Here is a 16,984-nt window from a genome sequence, read left to right on the forward strand (position 1 = left end):
AAACTTTTTAATGATCTTACCATATATAGATAGGTTGTGAGTAGTTTAATTTATTTGACTATCATCATGCCAGTTATTTCTTATGAAGTTGGTCTTGCTAATTGATATATGCAGCATCCTTAGCAGCCACATTTTGTTGCAGTTTTATGGATCCTAAGGTATATTGTTAAGACTATCTATTATAGTATTTTATATACTAATAATTATTCAATCAAGTTAGTAGGCTTTATAGATATAAACTATGCTGGTGATGTACACACATGTAGGACTTGTCAGGATTAAACGTTACCATTACACCAAAAGCAATTGCTGTTAGTGAAGGCGCAGCTCTATTTTCTTAACCAAGGCAGCACAAAGCACCCACCACTTTGGTGCCAAGGGTTCTCGAGTCAAAGGGTGGTGCTGCACCCCACCTGGGCCAACAATCACTCCCCCAGTACTAGCCTGTGCTTGGGAAAACTCGAATCCGCGACCTCAGGCTTTGATACCAACTGTCAGGATCAAATGCTACCATTACATCAAAAGCAATTGCTGTTAGTAAAGGCGCAGCTTTATTTTCTTAACCAAGGCAGCGCAAAGCACCCACCACTTGGGTGCCACGGGTTCTCGATTCAAAGGGTGGTGTTGCACCCCACCTGGGCCAACAGGGCTCCCACTGGTTATTCTTTTAGCTTGGGATCTAGTATTATTTCTTGGTATAGTAAGAGACAACATACTAATTCATCTTCTACAAAGATAGAGTATTGTGCAGCTGTGATGGCAATTTAGGAATTGACTTGGCTCATGAGATTGCTTGATGATTTAGGTCAAGACACTAATTATATTATTCCTCTTTATTGAGTGCTCCGATGGGTAAGGAATCTGATGTTTCATGGGAGGACAAAGCACATGGAGGTTCATCATTGCTTTATTAGAGAGAAAATTAATGATAAAGAAGTTGATTTGTTTGTTGGTTCCATAAAAGATTAGCTAGTGGATATCTTCACCAAGGTTTGGCAGTCAAACGGTTTAAAGATTTGGACAATAAGCTCGGTGTTGTTGGCATGGACTTCGCAATGAAGGAGAGTGTTGAAAATCGTCGCTTGTTTATAATGAAATTCTATTCATAGTTTTATTTTACTTAGTTATTCTATCTAAAATAGACATTGTTGTCCTTTAATGATTATCAAGGTTTGTCTTTTAGTGGTAGTGGCACCGAGCCTATGTGGGGCATCTTTTAAGGGGCAATATGAAGTGTTCATATGTGGAATGAGAAAGAAAGGGAGAGAGAGCGGGACACATCCTTATGGCATCCTTGTAGTAGTGAGTAGCTGGACTTCTATTTTTAAATTAAAAATTTTGTTTTCTCTCTCAAATTTTTTTCTTTCTCTTCTTAAACTTTTTCTTCCTGTATTTCTTCCCTACTATTTTTTTGGGATATTTTTTCTAAATCTTGGGCCGCCATGATCGATCTACTCTAGATAGCGTTCTACAAAGCATTCATCCTATATAGATCACATTTGGTGATCAAATAATATCCTTTATAAAGAGAGAGCAATCCATTCATCCTCTTCATGATCATGTGTTAGAACGAGCTATCGACAAACATAGCGATATTTACTGATGTTGCATGGTTTAGAAGGAGACATTGCAGATTCCTTATCAACTACATGATAGGAAAGTTGCTGCTAAACCAAGATTGAATGTTGAAGGAACATTAATTGCATTCCCGGTATTGAAAGATGCGACGATCAAAGAAGTGTTCATAAACCAGACTAAAGAGGAGCGCTTTCCATTGATAGAAAGACAGTCTTTACCTTAGTTCTCTCCTATGTTCTCCCCAATAATTTACACCAAAGACCTTCCTATATTCATTTCACCCTCAGCCACCATGGTAGGTCGTGGGCTCTTTAATGTTGGACCCTTGTGAATCTCATTCTTTGGTGGGATTTTGGCTACGCGTCCACTCATGGACTTGGATATTGTATGTTTTCTTTTCTTCTTGTTTTTTTTTTAGCAAAGGTGTTGTAGGTTTAATTTTGGATGGTATTATGGGTTTTGGTAATTTAGTTTTCTTATTTTGGTGATGTTAAGTGGGTGGAATCCACCTAGTATTTATAGATCTTACGAGGCTTATGACATGGATGATGGTCTTTGATATTTTATAGTGGTCATTATGATGTTTATTGTTAGAGAGTTTGGCTTCAATGTTGTCTAAACTATAAATTGGATCAATTGGTATTAACAAACTCTATGTATAGAAGTCACTTTCACAACACTAAGTTCTACAGGCTATGTGATTTATTGGGTTCAAGGGATTTTGTAGCCAGCAAAAAGTATATTAGCACTAATAAATAGCTTACCACTTTTGGGCAAGGAGTCTTCGATGTAAAATTGCTAAGAAATTATTTTACTCTAAGAGATCACAAGTAGGCATTTCAATTTAGTACTCAGAAATATGATGTCTTTGAAGCAAGAGTCCATGTAGTTATCGAAATCTGAAAGTGATGGTCCAATCTTGTGTTAGGACAACCTCATTTTTACCATCATGTCAAGATAATTTTGATGGTTAAGTTTTTAATAATCAGCATTGCTATGATGTAAAATAGAATTAAGAATAAATTATAAAACTCTTCTCGAGATTTATGTTTATTACATTTATACTTAGTAATTTATGAAACTGACATTTATGCTGAGTTCAATTAATAGCATTGGTAAATTCGTTTACTTCATATGAAAAATTAAAGTTGCTTTTGAATGAAGAGGAGGATACATATATTTTTATATGTTTTTGGATGGCTGTTATGCTATGTAAAATTATTTTAATTATTTTTTATTTTTTTAAATATAATATTTAAATTTATTTAAAGTTAACTGTTTGGCTAACATTCTGTTATGCGCTAAAGTATTAGATAAAAATAAATTTTAGAGAATAAACATAGATTTTTGGACATAAATATAATTTATCTTTAATCTTATTTTTTTAAATTTATTTTATAATTTAGTATTTTTTCTAGTCAACTATCGTTTAATTATCGGTAGAAATCTTTTAGCGTAATTCATGGCGCACACATCCGGCTTTATGTGGAAAAGGATAAGCAACAATATTATCAAAATCATTCGATTCCACTCGGTAAGAATATGTCCTATCTGATTTTGGGGAGTGCCCCGATAACAAAAGACAAAAAAAGGATTGGAAATTATCTCGATCCATGATGTATATTGTACTGAACTAATCGTTCGCAGCACGGGTGTTATGCTGCGTCGAGGATTATTTCGTCTCCTCAGAGGAGCGGCTCTCCAAGCGATCGCCCAAATTCCCCTAAAACCCTAGCCTCTCGATCGTAACCCTAGATGGACGGCCACTCCGCCGCCCCCGTCCGGTCGCGGAGCTCCCAGTCCCCGTCCCCCTCCCACTCCGCCTCGGCCTCCGCCTCCGCCTCCAGCTCTGTCCACCACAAGCGCAAGTTCCCGGGTGCCGCCGCCCCCACTGCCGCGGCGGCGGCGGCGGCGGCGGCCGCGGCGGCCCCCTTCTCCCTCTCCGACACAGGTGCCCTCACTTCGAACGACGACCTCGACAGCATCAGCGCCCGGGAGGAGGAGGAGGACACCGAGGAGGAGGAGGAGGAGGAGGAGGAGGAGGAGGAGGAAGAGGAGGAGGAGGAAGATAATGACTCCATGAGGGCCTTCACTGCTGCCCGCCTCGAGGCCCCCGGTGGCGTCGGCTCCAGCAACCCGAGGAGCGCGAAGCCGCCCAAGGCCGAGAATCCCTCGATCAAGGTTGAGCCTTCCGGCGGAGGGCTTTCAGAGATTGGAGTGAAGGATGAGCGCGGAGCCACGGGCTCGTCAGGTCAGCAGAATGCAGCTGCTGCGGCAAGCCTGATGCCGGGAATTGTTGTGAAGGAGGATACGGTGAAGGGGTTATTCACCGAGAACATACAGGCCAGCGGGGCTTACAGTGCCAGAGAGGAAGGGTTGAAAAGAGAGGTATTTCTTCTTGCATTTAGTTTTCTACCCTTTTCTTTTCTTGTCCCCTTGCTATCATGCTTAAATTAGACAGAACAATCATTTAAGTAATGCATCCAACAAGGACTTGTATGAAAGCTCCCATACTTAAGAAATTAGATAGTTTAAACCGTGATTTACTGTTGTCATTAGATAGTTTTGAGTTCATGTGGGTAAGATCAGATGTTACTTAACATGGAGGTTAGAATTCCTTTAATCTCAAAAATTGAAAGCAGAACATTATGAAACCCTTTTTTGTTAGTGGTCCTAGACGGAGAAGGTGATTGTGAAGTTACGGAGATAATGTTAAGACCTAAATTTCAGTCCATAGATATTAATCACTGTTTGTAATTCTGTGGTTAGCGACTTCTTCACAATGTTACCTTCATGTAAATTATACTTTTTACCTGTACAAGAAATCTTTACAGGACAAGGGATTTGAAGAATCGAAAAGAAACAACGGACATAATTTATGTGATGAAGTTTCAGGAAAAAAATCAAAAACAAAATTGTGGCTCCAATCAATATCATGGACAAGAGATACTATGAAGTGATTGATTTCTAAACTCAATTTTACAGAACAATAGAGCGATAGATGAAGACACATATAATATGACCACAAGTTATGATGCACGTGCATATGCATATGACTTAAAAATTTAGATTCATGATATCTTAAATAAATTCTGAATTCTAAAAAATTGATAATAACTAATTTATAATTTTCCTAGTGCATTATTTCTCACCTTTCATCTCGTGGTTCAGAAGTATCTCCCTTCCTCTTCCTTTAAAAGTTCTTAGAGTCCAAATATACTAAGTTATCTTTTTTAAAAGTTTTGAATTCTTTCATTCTTGATAAATTGGAATTTTCTCATCTGTTGATTTGAAGTTAGCATGAGTAGGTCTGTTCTTAGGTACCGTCTCTCCTCCTTTTTTTTTCATTTTTTCAAGTCTAGCAATATTATAAGTCTACCATGTTTTATACTTTTAAGAAGGAAATCCAATTAGGCTTGTTATACAAATATTTGATCTTTACTTTAGATCTTTAATGAACTAATTTGATTAGGGTTATTTTTGGAATTGAAGAATTGAGAAATTAAGCTGCTTTTATATAGTTTAAGGATTACTGTTTGATGGATGAAGTGGAAAGGTTCTATTGGGTGCCATCAAATGGTTACTTAATGTGGTGATGTGAGGGAAAAGTTTATAAAATGATTATAAGGACTTTTAGTGTTGTATTATTTAGAATGTTGTGCAGTGTACTGGTTTCAAAGAAATAAGTTGAATGCAGCATATGAGAAAATTGAGATGGATGTATGGTAAAATTAAGAAATAAAATGTTATTTTAGTATATTAGAGGAGTCTCAAGATATTTTACAAGCAAAAATTAATTATAGAATTGTTCACAAATAGCATGAGGGTTGTAATTCTTGCCATTTGTACAACCTATGGAGGATTATAAAGATCACCTTCTTTTCTTTTTTGATTTGGAGAAACCTCAGAGAAAGCTCCCTGTCCCTCCTCTTTCAAACACCATGATTTCTCCAGACTCTATTTTCCAAGAGGAAAGATTTGCCTTATCAACATTATGCTAAAACCTAGCAAAAGCTAGATGAGTATTCCCAACATCAGTAACTTGAAATCATTATGAATATGTTGGAAGTAATACATATTTGAAATTCAGTACTCTGTGTAGTGGTAAGTGAAAACAACACTACTTTCTTATAAAGATCTTAATGTTGCATTCTAGACTTCTCTGAAATAGGTTACTTAAGTTAACACATGTATAATTTAAGCACATCATAGCTTTTCCCTTCTCAAATTAATGTCTAGCTTTGATTTTTAACTTTAACATAATGTATTAAAAATGGATAGTGGGCATGTGAGGCCTAGGCCATTATGGCCCAGACCTAGCAAGGCTCGCCACAAGGCGGTGCCTTGCATGGTGGAAGTGGGAGAGGGGCCTTCTGGCTTTCTATCCGGGAGACAAGAGAGGGGCCACACACCCTTCTCTTCCTTGTGGAAAAAAAACAAAGAAAGAAGAAGATAAACAACGTGATGGATGCTTTGTTCTTCTTGTTCTTCTTCTTCCTCCTATCGTGACCACCCCAACCTAGCTGATGCTCCCTCTCGCTCTCTACATGCTCTCTCTCACACACTCTCTCTCGCTCCTACTCTCTCTCTCTCATCTCTTTCCCTCTCTTGTGCTAGAATTTCCTCTCCCTCCCATGCCGTGTTCGACATTGTCTGCTGCTTCTCTCTCCTTGCACCCTTAGCCACTGGTAAGTCTCCCTCCTCCTTTGTTTTTTTTCTTCTTTTAAAGAGCTTTAAAAAGGAGATTAGTATAGGACTTTGTCTCCCTATTTCCACGGTGGCCGGAGATCGTGTCGTGGTGGCCGGAGGTGGTGCCGCGGGTAGTGGCTGTAGGCTGACCACGTGCATGTTTCCTTCTGCTCTTAGATGAAAAAAAACAAAAATAGGAAAAGAAAGAAGAAGAAAAAATAGGAAAAGAAAGAAGAAAGAAGAAGAAAAAGAGAGGAGAAGAAGAAAGAAAAGAAGAAAAGGAGGGTGACAAGCATCTCTTTTCCTTCCCCTCTTTTTTGTAAAAAGCCCAAAAAGGAAGAAAGAAAGAAGAGGAGGGCTGTCACCACCCCCCTCTCTTCTCTTTCTCCCTCTTTATTTCGTGGAACCAAAAGAAATAAAAAGAAGAAAAATAGAGAGAAAAGGGGGAGTTATTTTCTTCCTCTCCTTGTGTGTGTGCGATTGCATGTATAAGGTTGTACAACAAGGAGGCCCCCACAGTGTCGCCTCTTGTCACACTAAGCATGAGTTGTAGCATAGACATGAGAATAGTAACCATTTTCCTGTTATAATAGTCCTAGGCTAGAAAATCGGAACTTTTCGAATTTTGGCAAAAATTTTAGAATTATATTGGAAATATAGCTCTAATTTGATGTTTGTGTGATTTGGAGGATGGTTAGGTTCCAACAAGTCCTAGTGAAGTGATTAGATTATTTGAGTTCTCGGCATCCGCGATGTAGGTAGCATGTACGTTCTATATTATTGTCTAAATTAATTATGTAAATAGTTATCATGATTCCAAATGAATTAAATAGGAAGTTTATGATTATATGAGATCTGAGTTATCATTATGTTTCTATTGATTAATCGCATGATTGAATCATCATTATGGATTAAATCTGTAAGTTTAGTGGAAGAACTTATAGTGATATCATAAAAGTAATGAATACTGGATCTATATATATATATATGTGTGTGTGTGTGTGTGTGTGTGTATTACTTGACTTTGAGCATGACTGCGTATAGAATCAGACTTGATTACATGTCTCGCCATGGCGGTAAGCATGGGGACCCTACCATGGGGGTCAACATGGCGTGTCCCTGCCACAGGGGATATATGTGGTGACACTACGACGGGGATAAGTATGGCGTGACCTAAACTGCAGGGCTCAGTGCGGTTGCGTGATCATTATTCTGATTGAGAATCTAGACTACAACGGTTATATGTGAGGGCCCCGCCATGGGGTAAGCATGGCATGACCTATGTTGCAGGGCCTAAATGCGGTCATAGTTATTGACTGTAGAGCAGAAATTGTAAATTGGATACCCGGGTATAAGTATGTGTATAGATTGATGTATCAATATATAAATATATGCATAGTATAATCTTAAGACTTGGATAATTTTTCTCCGATTTCAGTGATTCATTTATTCTATGTATAATATTGAAAAGGTGAAATGTATCATGTTACTATATGACTATTGTTAAAACCGATTATCATAAAGTAACCTATACAGATTTGTCATGTTTGTATGATTTGATTAAGCTGCATTGTATAATTTAATTTTATTTAATTCTATAAAGTGAATTTGTTACTTACTGAGCCGTGAAGCTTATAATGTTTACTTATATTTTTTAGATCTAGGGATTAAATTTTGGGGGGTGCGAAGTATCAGCATTTTGGGGCATGTATATAGAGGCAAGGCCAACTTGTAGTTGTTAGATATAGTTCTTTGGATCGGTCTGTATATTAATGTGTCATATGTGGATTATGTATAAACAGGTTAAATACTAAAATTTTGAGATGTAAGGATAATACTTAGTTATTTTTGATAAAACCACTATATGTGTATGGAATATATTATTTTCCAAATTATATTAGATTGATTGATAGGTAGAATGCCTTGTATGCTTATAGGGTCATTCCTTGTGAGCATGTGGCGGCTATTCATGCCCTCGAATTGTGATTCTGGGGCCGGGGGCATGACAACTAGAGTGGTATCAGTGCAGTTAGGTTCTATTTATAGGAATTTATTTAGATCTTAGGAGATGACATACGTTGAGTGTAGGTGGGGTAGTCACTAGATGCTAGAATATAAGTTCTATCTATTATGTTATAAGTGGTTAATAACTTTAAATCTTAGTTTCTTGGAATCATTATAAAGAACTTTTGGTTGTTGTTTCAGTGTGGATTAGAAATGGCATCCCATCGTATTAAGAAGGTTGCCCAAATTGTTGATGACACTCATATGGAGGAACCTTCAAATCAATGGGCTAACAACACCGGTTAGCAAGAGGGTGCTACAACCTCTACTGAAAATATCCAGATTGATCAAAAATAACAACCTACAATGCTCTAGTTTATGGATATCGTAGTTGGAATAATGCAACAACAGTTGCAATTTCAACAACAGATGCAACAACAGTAGCTGTTGCAGCAAAACAAATCGCAATCAGCTTGTGTTGAGGCCCATCTTGAGGTGGGGAGGTATTTTCCGAATTTAAGGTGGTGGCTTCACCAGCTTTCCGAGGTACTACTGAACCTTTGGAGGCTAAGATTTGGCTGGAGGAGATGGAGAAAGCTCTACTGATTATAAAATGCCCCAGAAGGAGATAAAATAGCCTATGCTTCCTACATGCTGCAGGGGGAAGCCTTGGATTGGAGGATGGTACAACCTAAATATATCTCTGAGATGGAGCGCCTCACTTGGGAGAAATTCTGTAAGGTATTTTATGAAAATATTTTCTTGCTAGTGTTAGAGCTCAGAGGAACAAGAATTCATTGCTCTGAAATAGAAAATATGACTGTAGCTCAATATGAAGCTAATTTAATAAACTTGCTAAGTTTGCCTCTAGCTGGTAGAGATGAGCAGACCCAAGCCTGCAAGTTCCAAATGGGCTTAAGAGCAGAGATTAGGAAAGACATGGCACCTCTCCCAGTTAACTACCAATGCAGAAGTTATAAATACAACTTTGATAATAGAAAGAGAAATTGAGCAAGAACAGAAGAAAAGGAAGTTTAGAGAAAGAAGTTTAGGCCAATGACTTTACAAAGGGGACAGAGTTCGGCCGGACAATCAAGAAATTTGTCCAGGAAAATGCGATTAATCAGCAGAAAAGGAGTTCTGATCAATGTCATGGTGTGGAAAAGTCATTCGGAAATGTATTGTCCTTGGAACATTGGTGCATGTTTTAGGTGTGGACAGGAAGGGTTATAAAGTAGCGACTTGCCCAATGAATAACTCACAGTGGGGCTGCTTCGATCCCTTTGTAACTAGTCAGCTCAAGCATCTGTTTATCATAACTCCTACTGTACAACGTAAAAGGGGGAAATCTTAAAAAGAAGCTTACAATACTAGTTATGCTGTGTATCCTGATAGCATCAAGCTGTACCGGAATGTAAACTTTTGTTGTATATATATATATATATATATATATATATATATATATATGTTATGGCTAGTTATTTTCTCGTGTCTAAATTAGTTGGATAGTGGAAAAAAAAGAATTGTTGTGCACTCAAATATTTAAGATATGATATTGACATGTATGGTGTGAGGATTTTGGAACAAGACTAATTTTGAGAAGTTCTAGTATTTAGTTAAATACTGAATTAGAGTTGCATGGTGGAATTATAACTCATAGGTTGTGAAAATTGTTGATACATACTTTTCTGATGTTAGTTCTAAAAAAAAAATATTTATTATGTATATGGTTATATTCCAGTTAGAATTTATTTTTGAAACATATATATTGATGGTCATTTTGGATATGTAATTAACCTTCTTGTGGTGGTAATTACAGAGGAATGGAGGTTATTGAGATATCATTAAAAGTCATTTTAATAGAACAGAAAAGCTAAAACTGCCTGAACCCATTTATGGACATGAACGGCACAATGGACAATATATAAGATCGTTTGTTGATATGGTGGTAAACCGAGGGGAAGAGCCACATGAAGTTGTCAGGCTGTGGGGGCCTAGAGGTGTAGAACAGCAGAAGTCGAAAGAGAAAGCAGCTGCCTTTGGTATTAATAAACTCAAGGGATAATTTAATTTAGAAATTAAAGATGTAATTTTGAGGATGAGGAGTATTACAAGTGTGTATATCAATGAGTTGATGCCGGTTATAAGGACCTACGATTGGAACATCAATAACTAAGATGGGAATTTGATGTATTAATGAACATATACAGAAATCAAATGAATAAGTGTACTCAGTTACAGCGAGAAGTAGAAAAATATAAAAAGATGTTCCGTCCAAATGCCGAGTCCTCAGTTGGGAGAATTCTATATAGAAAGAAAGAGAAAGTTGCACCAGATGAAGATATAATTTATTTTATATAAAATAGATAGTTATTTCACATGCATCATCTTGGTTATTGGTTTTGATTTGTATTGAGATTTTTTATGTGCCAAATGATTTAGTAGTACGATAAATTTTGAATTATATTGTTTGAAAACTCTTATAAGCTAGTTAAATATCTTGAATAATGGTTAATAGAAATAATTATTCAAGTCTTGAGGAATGTTCGAGTTATGACTTAAGGGTTTGGTACATGGATATTTATTTTAGTAGACGTTACACAAGATAGCATATTCAAGATAATATTTGAAATAGCATCATACATGGTAGTCCAGAACAAGGTTAGATCTCTTGATATTGGGAAGATAATTGGAAAAGAAAGTGAATTAGTAGTTACAATGGTACATCGATAGTGGAATGGATTCGACAAATCTAGATATTTTGATGCCATTTCTTGAAAGTTACAAGATTAAAGGAGACACAGTATGTTTTGATTATTTTTGATCTTCAGAATATAAATTTCGAGGACGAAATTCAATTAAGGGGGGAGGGAGGGAGGAGGATGTCAGGCCCAAGCCACTGCGACCTAGACCCGGCAAGCCCCTTGCATGGTGGAAGCAGGAGAGGGGCCATGCGGTTCTCTTCAGAAGACTAGTGAAGGGCCACGCGCCCTTCTCTTCCGTGTGAAGAAAAAACAAAGAGGAAGAGAAATAGAGTGATGGATGTTCTGTTCTCCTTCTTCCTCCTATCGTGAGCACCCCACCCCAGTCAACGCTCCCTCTTGCTCACTGCTCCCTCTCACTTTCTCTCTCTCCTACTCTTTCTGTCACATCTCTTTCCCTCTTTTGCGCTAGAATCCCCTCTCCCTCCCATGCCATGTTCGACGCCATCTGCTGCTTCTCTCTCTCTCTCCTTCTTGCACCCTTAGCCACCGGTAAGTTTCCTCCTCCTTTGGTTTTTTTTCTTCTTGTTGTAAAGAGCTTTAAAAAGGGGATTGGCATAGGACTTTGACTCCTATTTCCACTGTGGTTGGAGGTGGGTGCTGCGGGCTGACCACCCACATGTTTCCTTTCTGCTCTTAGATGGAAAAAAAACAAAAACAAGAAAAGTAAGAGGAAAGAAGGAAAAGAGAGGAGAATAAGAAAGAAAGGTAGAAAAGGAGGGTGACAAGCCTCCTCTTCCCCTTTCAGTCTCAGTCTCTTTTCCTTCCCCTCTTTATTGTAAAAAGCCCAAAAAGGAAGAAATAAATGAGAGGAGGGCTGTCGCCACCCCCTCTCTTCTCTTTCTCCTCTTTATGCCGTTGAACCAAAATCAAAAGAAAGAATAAAAGAGAGAGGAAGGGGGGGGGGGTTGTTTTCTCCCTCTCCTTATGTTTGTGTGCGTGCATGTGTAAGGTTGTACAGTAAGGGGGGTCCATCCAGCCTCCTGTCACACTAAGCATGGTATAAATATGAGAATAATGACCATTTTTCTATTATAACAGTCATGGGTTAGAAAATCGGGACTTTAGAATTTTAGAAAAAACATTTAGAATTATTTTGGAAATACGGATGTAGCTTTAATTTGATATATGTGTGATTTGGTGATAGTTAGGTCCCAAGAAGTCCTGGTGAAGTGATCGGATTATCTGAGTTCTCGGCATCCGTGATGTAACATTTACGCTTTATATTTTATCAAAATTAATTATATAAATTGTTATCATGATTTCAAATGAATTGAATAGGAAGTTTATGATTATATAGGATCTGAGTTATCATTATATTTCTATTGATTAACCGCATGATTGAATCGTCATTATGAGTCAAATCTGTAAGTTTAGTGAAAGAACTCATAGTGGCATCATAAAAGTAATGAATACTGGATCTATATATGTATATATATGTATCACTTGACTTTGAGCATGATTATGTACGGAATCAGGCTTGATTATGTGCCTTGCCATGGCGGTAAGCATGGTGACCCCACTATGGGGGTAAACATGGCGTGATCCTGCCATAGGAGATATATGTGATGACCCGCCATGGGGTAAACGTGGCATGACCTAAGCCGCAGGGTCTAAGTGCGGTCGCATGATCATTGTTCTGATCGAGTACCCAGACCACAAAGGTTAAATGTGGCGACCTTGCCACTAAGATAAGCGTAGCATGACCTATGCAAGGGGCTAGATGTAGCCGTAGTCATTGATTGTAGAGCAGAAATTATAAATTGGGTACCAAGGTAAATACATATAATTTTGAGATTTGGATAATTTTACTCTGATTTCAGTGATTCATTTATTTATGTATAATATTTTAAAAGGTGAAATGTATAACGTTAGTATATGAATAATTGTCAAAACTAATTATCGTAAAGTGACCTGTATAGATGTATCATGTTTAATTGTATATTTAGTTTTGATTTTATTCTATAAAGTGAATTTGTTCTTACTGAGCCGTGAAGCTTCATAATCTTCAACATATATTTTTTCAGATCTAGGGATCAACTTTGGGGCGCTAGTATTGGCATTTTGGGGCCTGTATATAGAGGCAAGGCCGACTTGAGGTTGGTAGATATAGTTTCTTGGATCAATCTCTACAGTGGATTATGTATAAATGGGGTTAAATACCAATGTTTTGAGATGTAAGTATAATAGTTAATTATTTCTAATAAACACACTGTATGTGTATGGAATATATTATTTTTCAAAGTATATTTAGATTGATTGATAGGTAGAATGCCTTGTATGCTTATAGGGTCATTCCCTATGAGTATGCGGTGGTTGTTCACGGCCTTCAAATTGTGATTTTGGGCGGGGGCATGACAGGCATGTAGCAGCTGAGAAGTTTCACAGCAGAGTGGATAGCAGCCAATTTTTAAAATATACTACATGTAGGTTGAATGTAGATAAGATAATTGGATTGTAGCATGAATCAATGTTTCTAGTATAGTATGGACCCATAGCGGTACCTTACAATATAAGTTGGATTGGTACGGTACAACCATTGTACCTATATGTAGTATGACATTGGAATTAATATGCAGCTGTATCATGTGCCAATATGAGGGTGATTTGAGCCCATGTTGTACTTGTGGGTTGTAACATACCGGCTGGTGTGGGCTGGTATTGCAAACACTAGTATGGATGCTATGGTAATCTGTTATTTGATGCATATATATTGATTTAAAGGTACCAACAAGAGCTAGTAGATATAGGTTCAACACTAAAGACTTAACAACTTGAAGGTTGTTGCCTCAGACTTAGGTGGATATGGATGTGTAAATTATTTTTAATTACAGGTGGCAATAAATGTAGGATCCTTCTAATCCAATTAGCCACTATAAACAAGAAATTCTTACCCAATATCCTGTGCTTTAGTGCTTTATCTTTAAGTTTATTGCATGCTTAATCATTATCGAGGGAATGGAAAGGTTCCACCTTCCTTTGCTACGTGAGAAAATGGAAAGGGGGTTTGCTAGCTTCATTGGTTCAAGAACCCTTGGGGAAATGCATCTTGCCTCTCACCTGTCCCTTTGTCTCGGCCCCAACCTTAAATTCACGATACGAGAGTTTGAATAGCCACTTCATACTCACAAGGAATGACCCTATAAAGCGTGCAAGGCATTCTACCAATCAATCAACCCAATATAATTTGGAAAAATAATATATTCCTACACATACAACGGTGTTTATTAGAAATAACTAACTATTATACTTACGTTCAGAACTTTAGTATTTAAACCATTGATACATAATTTACATACAACACATTAATACACCAACTAATCCAAGGAACTATATCTGCCAACACAAATCGGTCTTGCCTCTATATACATGCCCTAAAATGTTGATACTTGCCTCCCAAAATTTGATCCCGGGATCTGAAAAATATATGTAAAGATCATGAGCTTTACGGTTTTGTAAATAACAAATCCACTTTATAGAATTAAATCAACTAATTATACAATGCAGCTCAATCAAATCATGTGTTCATGTAACTTTATGATATCAGTTTTGACAATATTCACTATACTAACATGATACATTTCGTCTTTTCAATATTATATATCAAAATGAATGGATCATTGGAATCAGAATAAGATTATCCAAGTCTCAAGATTATAGTATGCACATGTTCATATACTGATACATCAATCTATATACATAATTACATACTTAGATCTGGGTGCCCAATTTACAATTTCTGCTCTACAGTCAATGACCATGGCCGCATTTAACTCTTGCAGCATAGGTCATTCCATGCTTATCCCTGTGGCGAGGTCGCCATATTTAATTCCTGCGGTCTGGGTTCTCAATCAGAATAATGATCAATGCGACCGCACTTAACTCCTGCGGCTTACCCTTGTGGCGGGGTCACCATATATTTCCTATGGTAGGTCACGCCATGTTTACCCTCATGCGGGTCATCACTTTTACCCCTATGGCAGGCACATAATCAAGTCCGATTCCGTACGTAGTCAGCTCAGAGTCAAGTGATACATATATACATAAATCCAATATCATACTTTTATGATATCACTATGAGTTTTTCCACTGGACTTGCATATTTGATCCATAATGACGATTCAATCATGTAGTTATTAATAGAAATATAATGATAACTCAGATATGATATATCATAAATTTTCTATTCAATTCATTTGGAATCATGCCAACAATTTACATAATGAATTTAGATAATAATGTAAAGCATAAATATTACTTACATCATGGATGCCGAGAACTCAGATAATCCGATCACTTCACTAGGACTTCTTGGAACCTAACCATCCCCAAATCACACATATCAAATTAGAGCTACATCCATATTTCCAAAATAATTCTAAATTTTTTTCAAAATTTCAAAGTTCCAATTTTTTAAACCCAGGATTGTTATAATAGAAAAATGGCCATTATTCTTATGTCTATGCTACAATCCGTGCTTAGTGTGACAGGCGGCGACATTGTGTGGACCCCCTTGTTGTACAATCTTACACATGCATGCATACACAAGAAAAGGAGAAAGAAAACAACCCCCCTTTTTCTCTCTCATTTTTGTTCTTTTGGTTCCACAGCATAAAAAGGAGAAAGAGAAGAGAGGCGGTGGGGACGACCCTCTTCTGCTTTCTTTCTTCCTTTTGAGCTTTTACAATAAAGAGGGAAGGGAAAAAGAGGCAGAGACGGATAGGGAAAGAAAGGGTTGGGACACCCTCCTTTTTTTTCTTCTTTCTTCTCCTTCTTCTTCTTTCTTCTTCTTCTTTCTTTGCTTGTTTTTTTCTTTCAGCTAAGAATGGAAGGGAAACATGCCGATGGTCGACTTTGTAGCCGCCACCCGCGACACATCCTCTGGCCACCGCAGCACGGCCTTCGGCCGCCGCCACCCATAGTACGGCCTCCGGCCACCGCAAAAAGGACCCTACAACCCTTTTTTCCTTCCAAAAAACCAAGGAAGGGAGACTTACCAGTGGCTAAGGTGCGAGAAGGAGAGAGAGAGAGCGGATGACATCAAATGCGGTGTGAGAGGGAGAGGGGATTCCAGCACAAGAGAGGGAAGGAGACGTGAGGGAGAGAGAGACGAGTAGAAGCGAGGCGAGAGAGTGAGAGTGTGTATGAGAGAGAGCGAGATAGAGAGCAAGAGGAGCACCGACTGGGGTGGTGTTCGATGGAGGAGGAAAGAAGAAGAATTGAGTGTCCATCGCTCTATTTCTCTTCTTCTTTCTTTGTTTTTCTTTCCACGAAGAGAAGGCGTGTGGCCCCTCTCTTGACTCCCGGAGAGAGAGTCACGTGGCCCCTCTCTCGCATTACCGCTGCTAAGTTGGGCTGGGCCGTAGGGCAAAGGGCTTGGCCTCACACCCCTCACACCCTTTCTCTTCATGCATAAGTTTCAGGGAAGGCACCTTCTGCGCGTGTGGCGTGATATCCTCTTATACATTCTTTTTATTTGTAGGAGATCGTGAGGGAGAGGAAACTAGCTGCTGATCCACCTCCTCCATGTGTATAGTCAGGAGAGAAAACAACCCTTCTATCTCTTAATTTATCTTTAGTTAAACAATCAGTCTAATAAAAGGAAAGATAATTTTCATGGTGAAATTCACTTTCTTTTACTAATACCCAAATGACTCATTCAACATTTAGTTACATTTTACTAGGGGCACGATAACCACCATCAATGCCTTGATGCCAGGTGAAAACTACTCAGACTATGCAATGAATCCTAATTCAATACTTGTAACTAGAGTTTGCTCTTTTGAAAATTGGTAAAAAAAGATTCATAAATCATTTCCAAGTGGTAGGGAGAAAGTGTAATGATTATGATACTAATGGCATGACGTTTTTTTGTCGAGGATAAATGCTATTGTAAAACAGTCACTTTTCAGTCTTCACCATTAAAGTTTTAAAAAACTTCTATTTTGGTT

General features: G+C 37.9%; 1 protein-coding gene across 4 annotated transcripts in view; it reads left to right on the forward strand.

Annotated features, from left to right (window-relative positions):
- Nucleotides 1-3,107: 3,107 nt before the first annotated feature.
- The window catches only part of LOC103711623 (histone acetyltransferase GCN5), a 45,454-nt gene continuing 31,577 nt past the window's right edge, over nucleotides 3,108-16,984 (forward strand). For 3 of the 4 annotated variants that reach the window (XR_005507158.1, XM_039116601.1, XM_039116602.1), the window contains exon 1: nucleotides 3,108-3,966. Coding sequence is in view for 3 of the 4 variants with exons in the window: in XM_039116601.1 (XP_038972529.1) it covers nucleotides 3,334-3,966 (633 nt within the window). In the remaining variant the exon portion in view is untranslated. The remainder of the gene's footprint in view (nucleotides 3,967-16,984) is intronic. The other variant, XM_039116600.1, reaches the window with a different exon arrangement.

The sequence above is a fragment of the Phoenix dactylifera genome, unplaced genomic scaffold, assembly GCF_009389715.1.
Source record: "Phoenix dactylifera cultivar Barhee BC4 unplaced genomic scaffold, palm_55x_up_171113_PBpolish2nd_filt_p 000113F, whole genome shotgun sequence".
Taxonomy (NCBI): domain Eukaryota; kingdom Viridiplantae; phylum Streptophyta; class Magnoliopsida; order Arecales; family Arecaceae; genus Phoenix; species Phoenix dactylifera.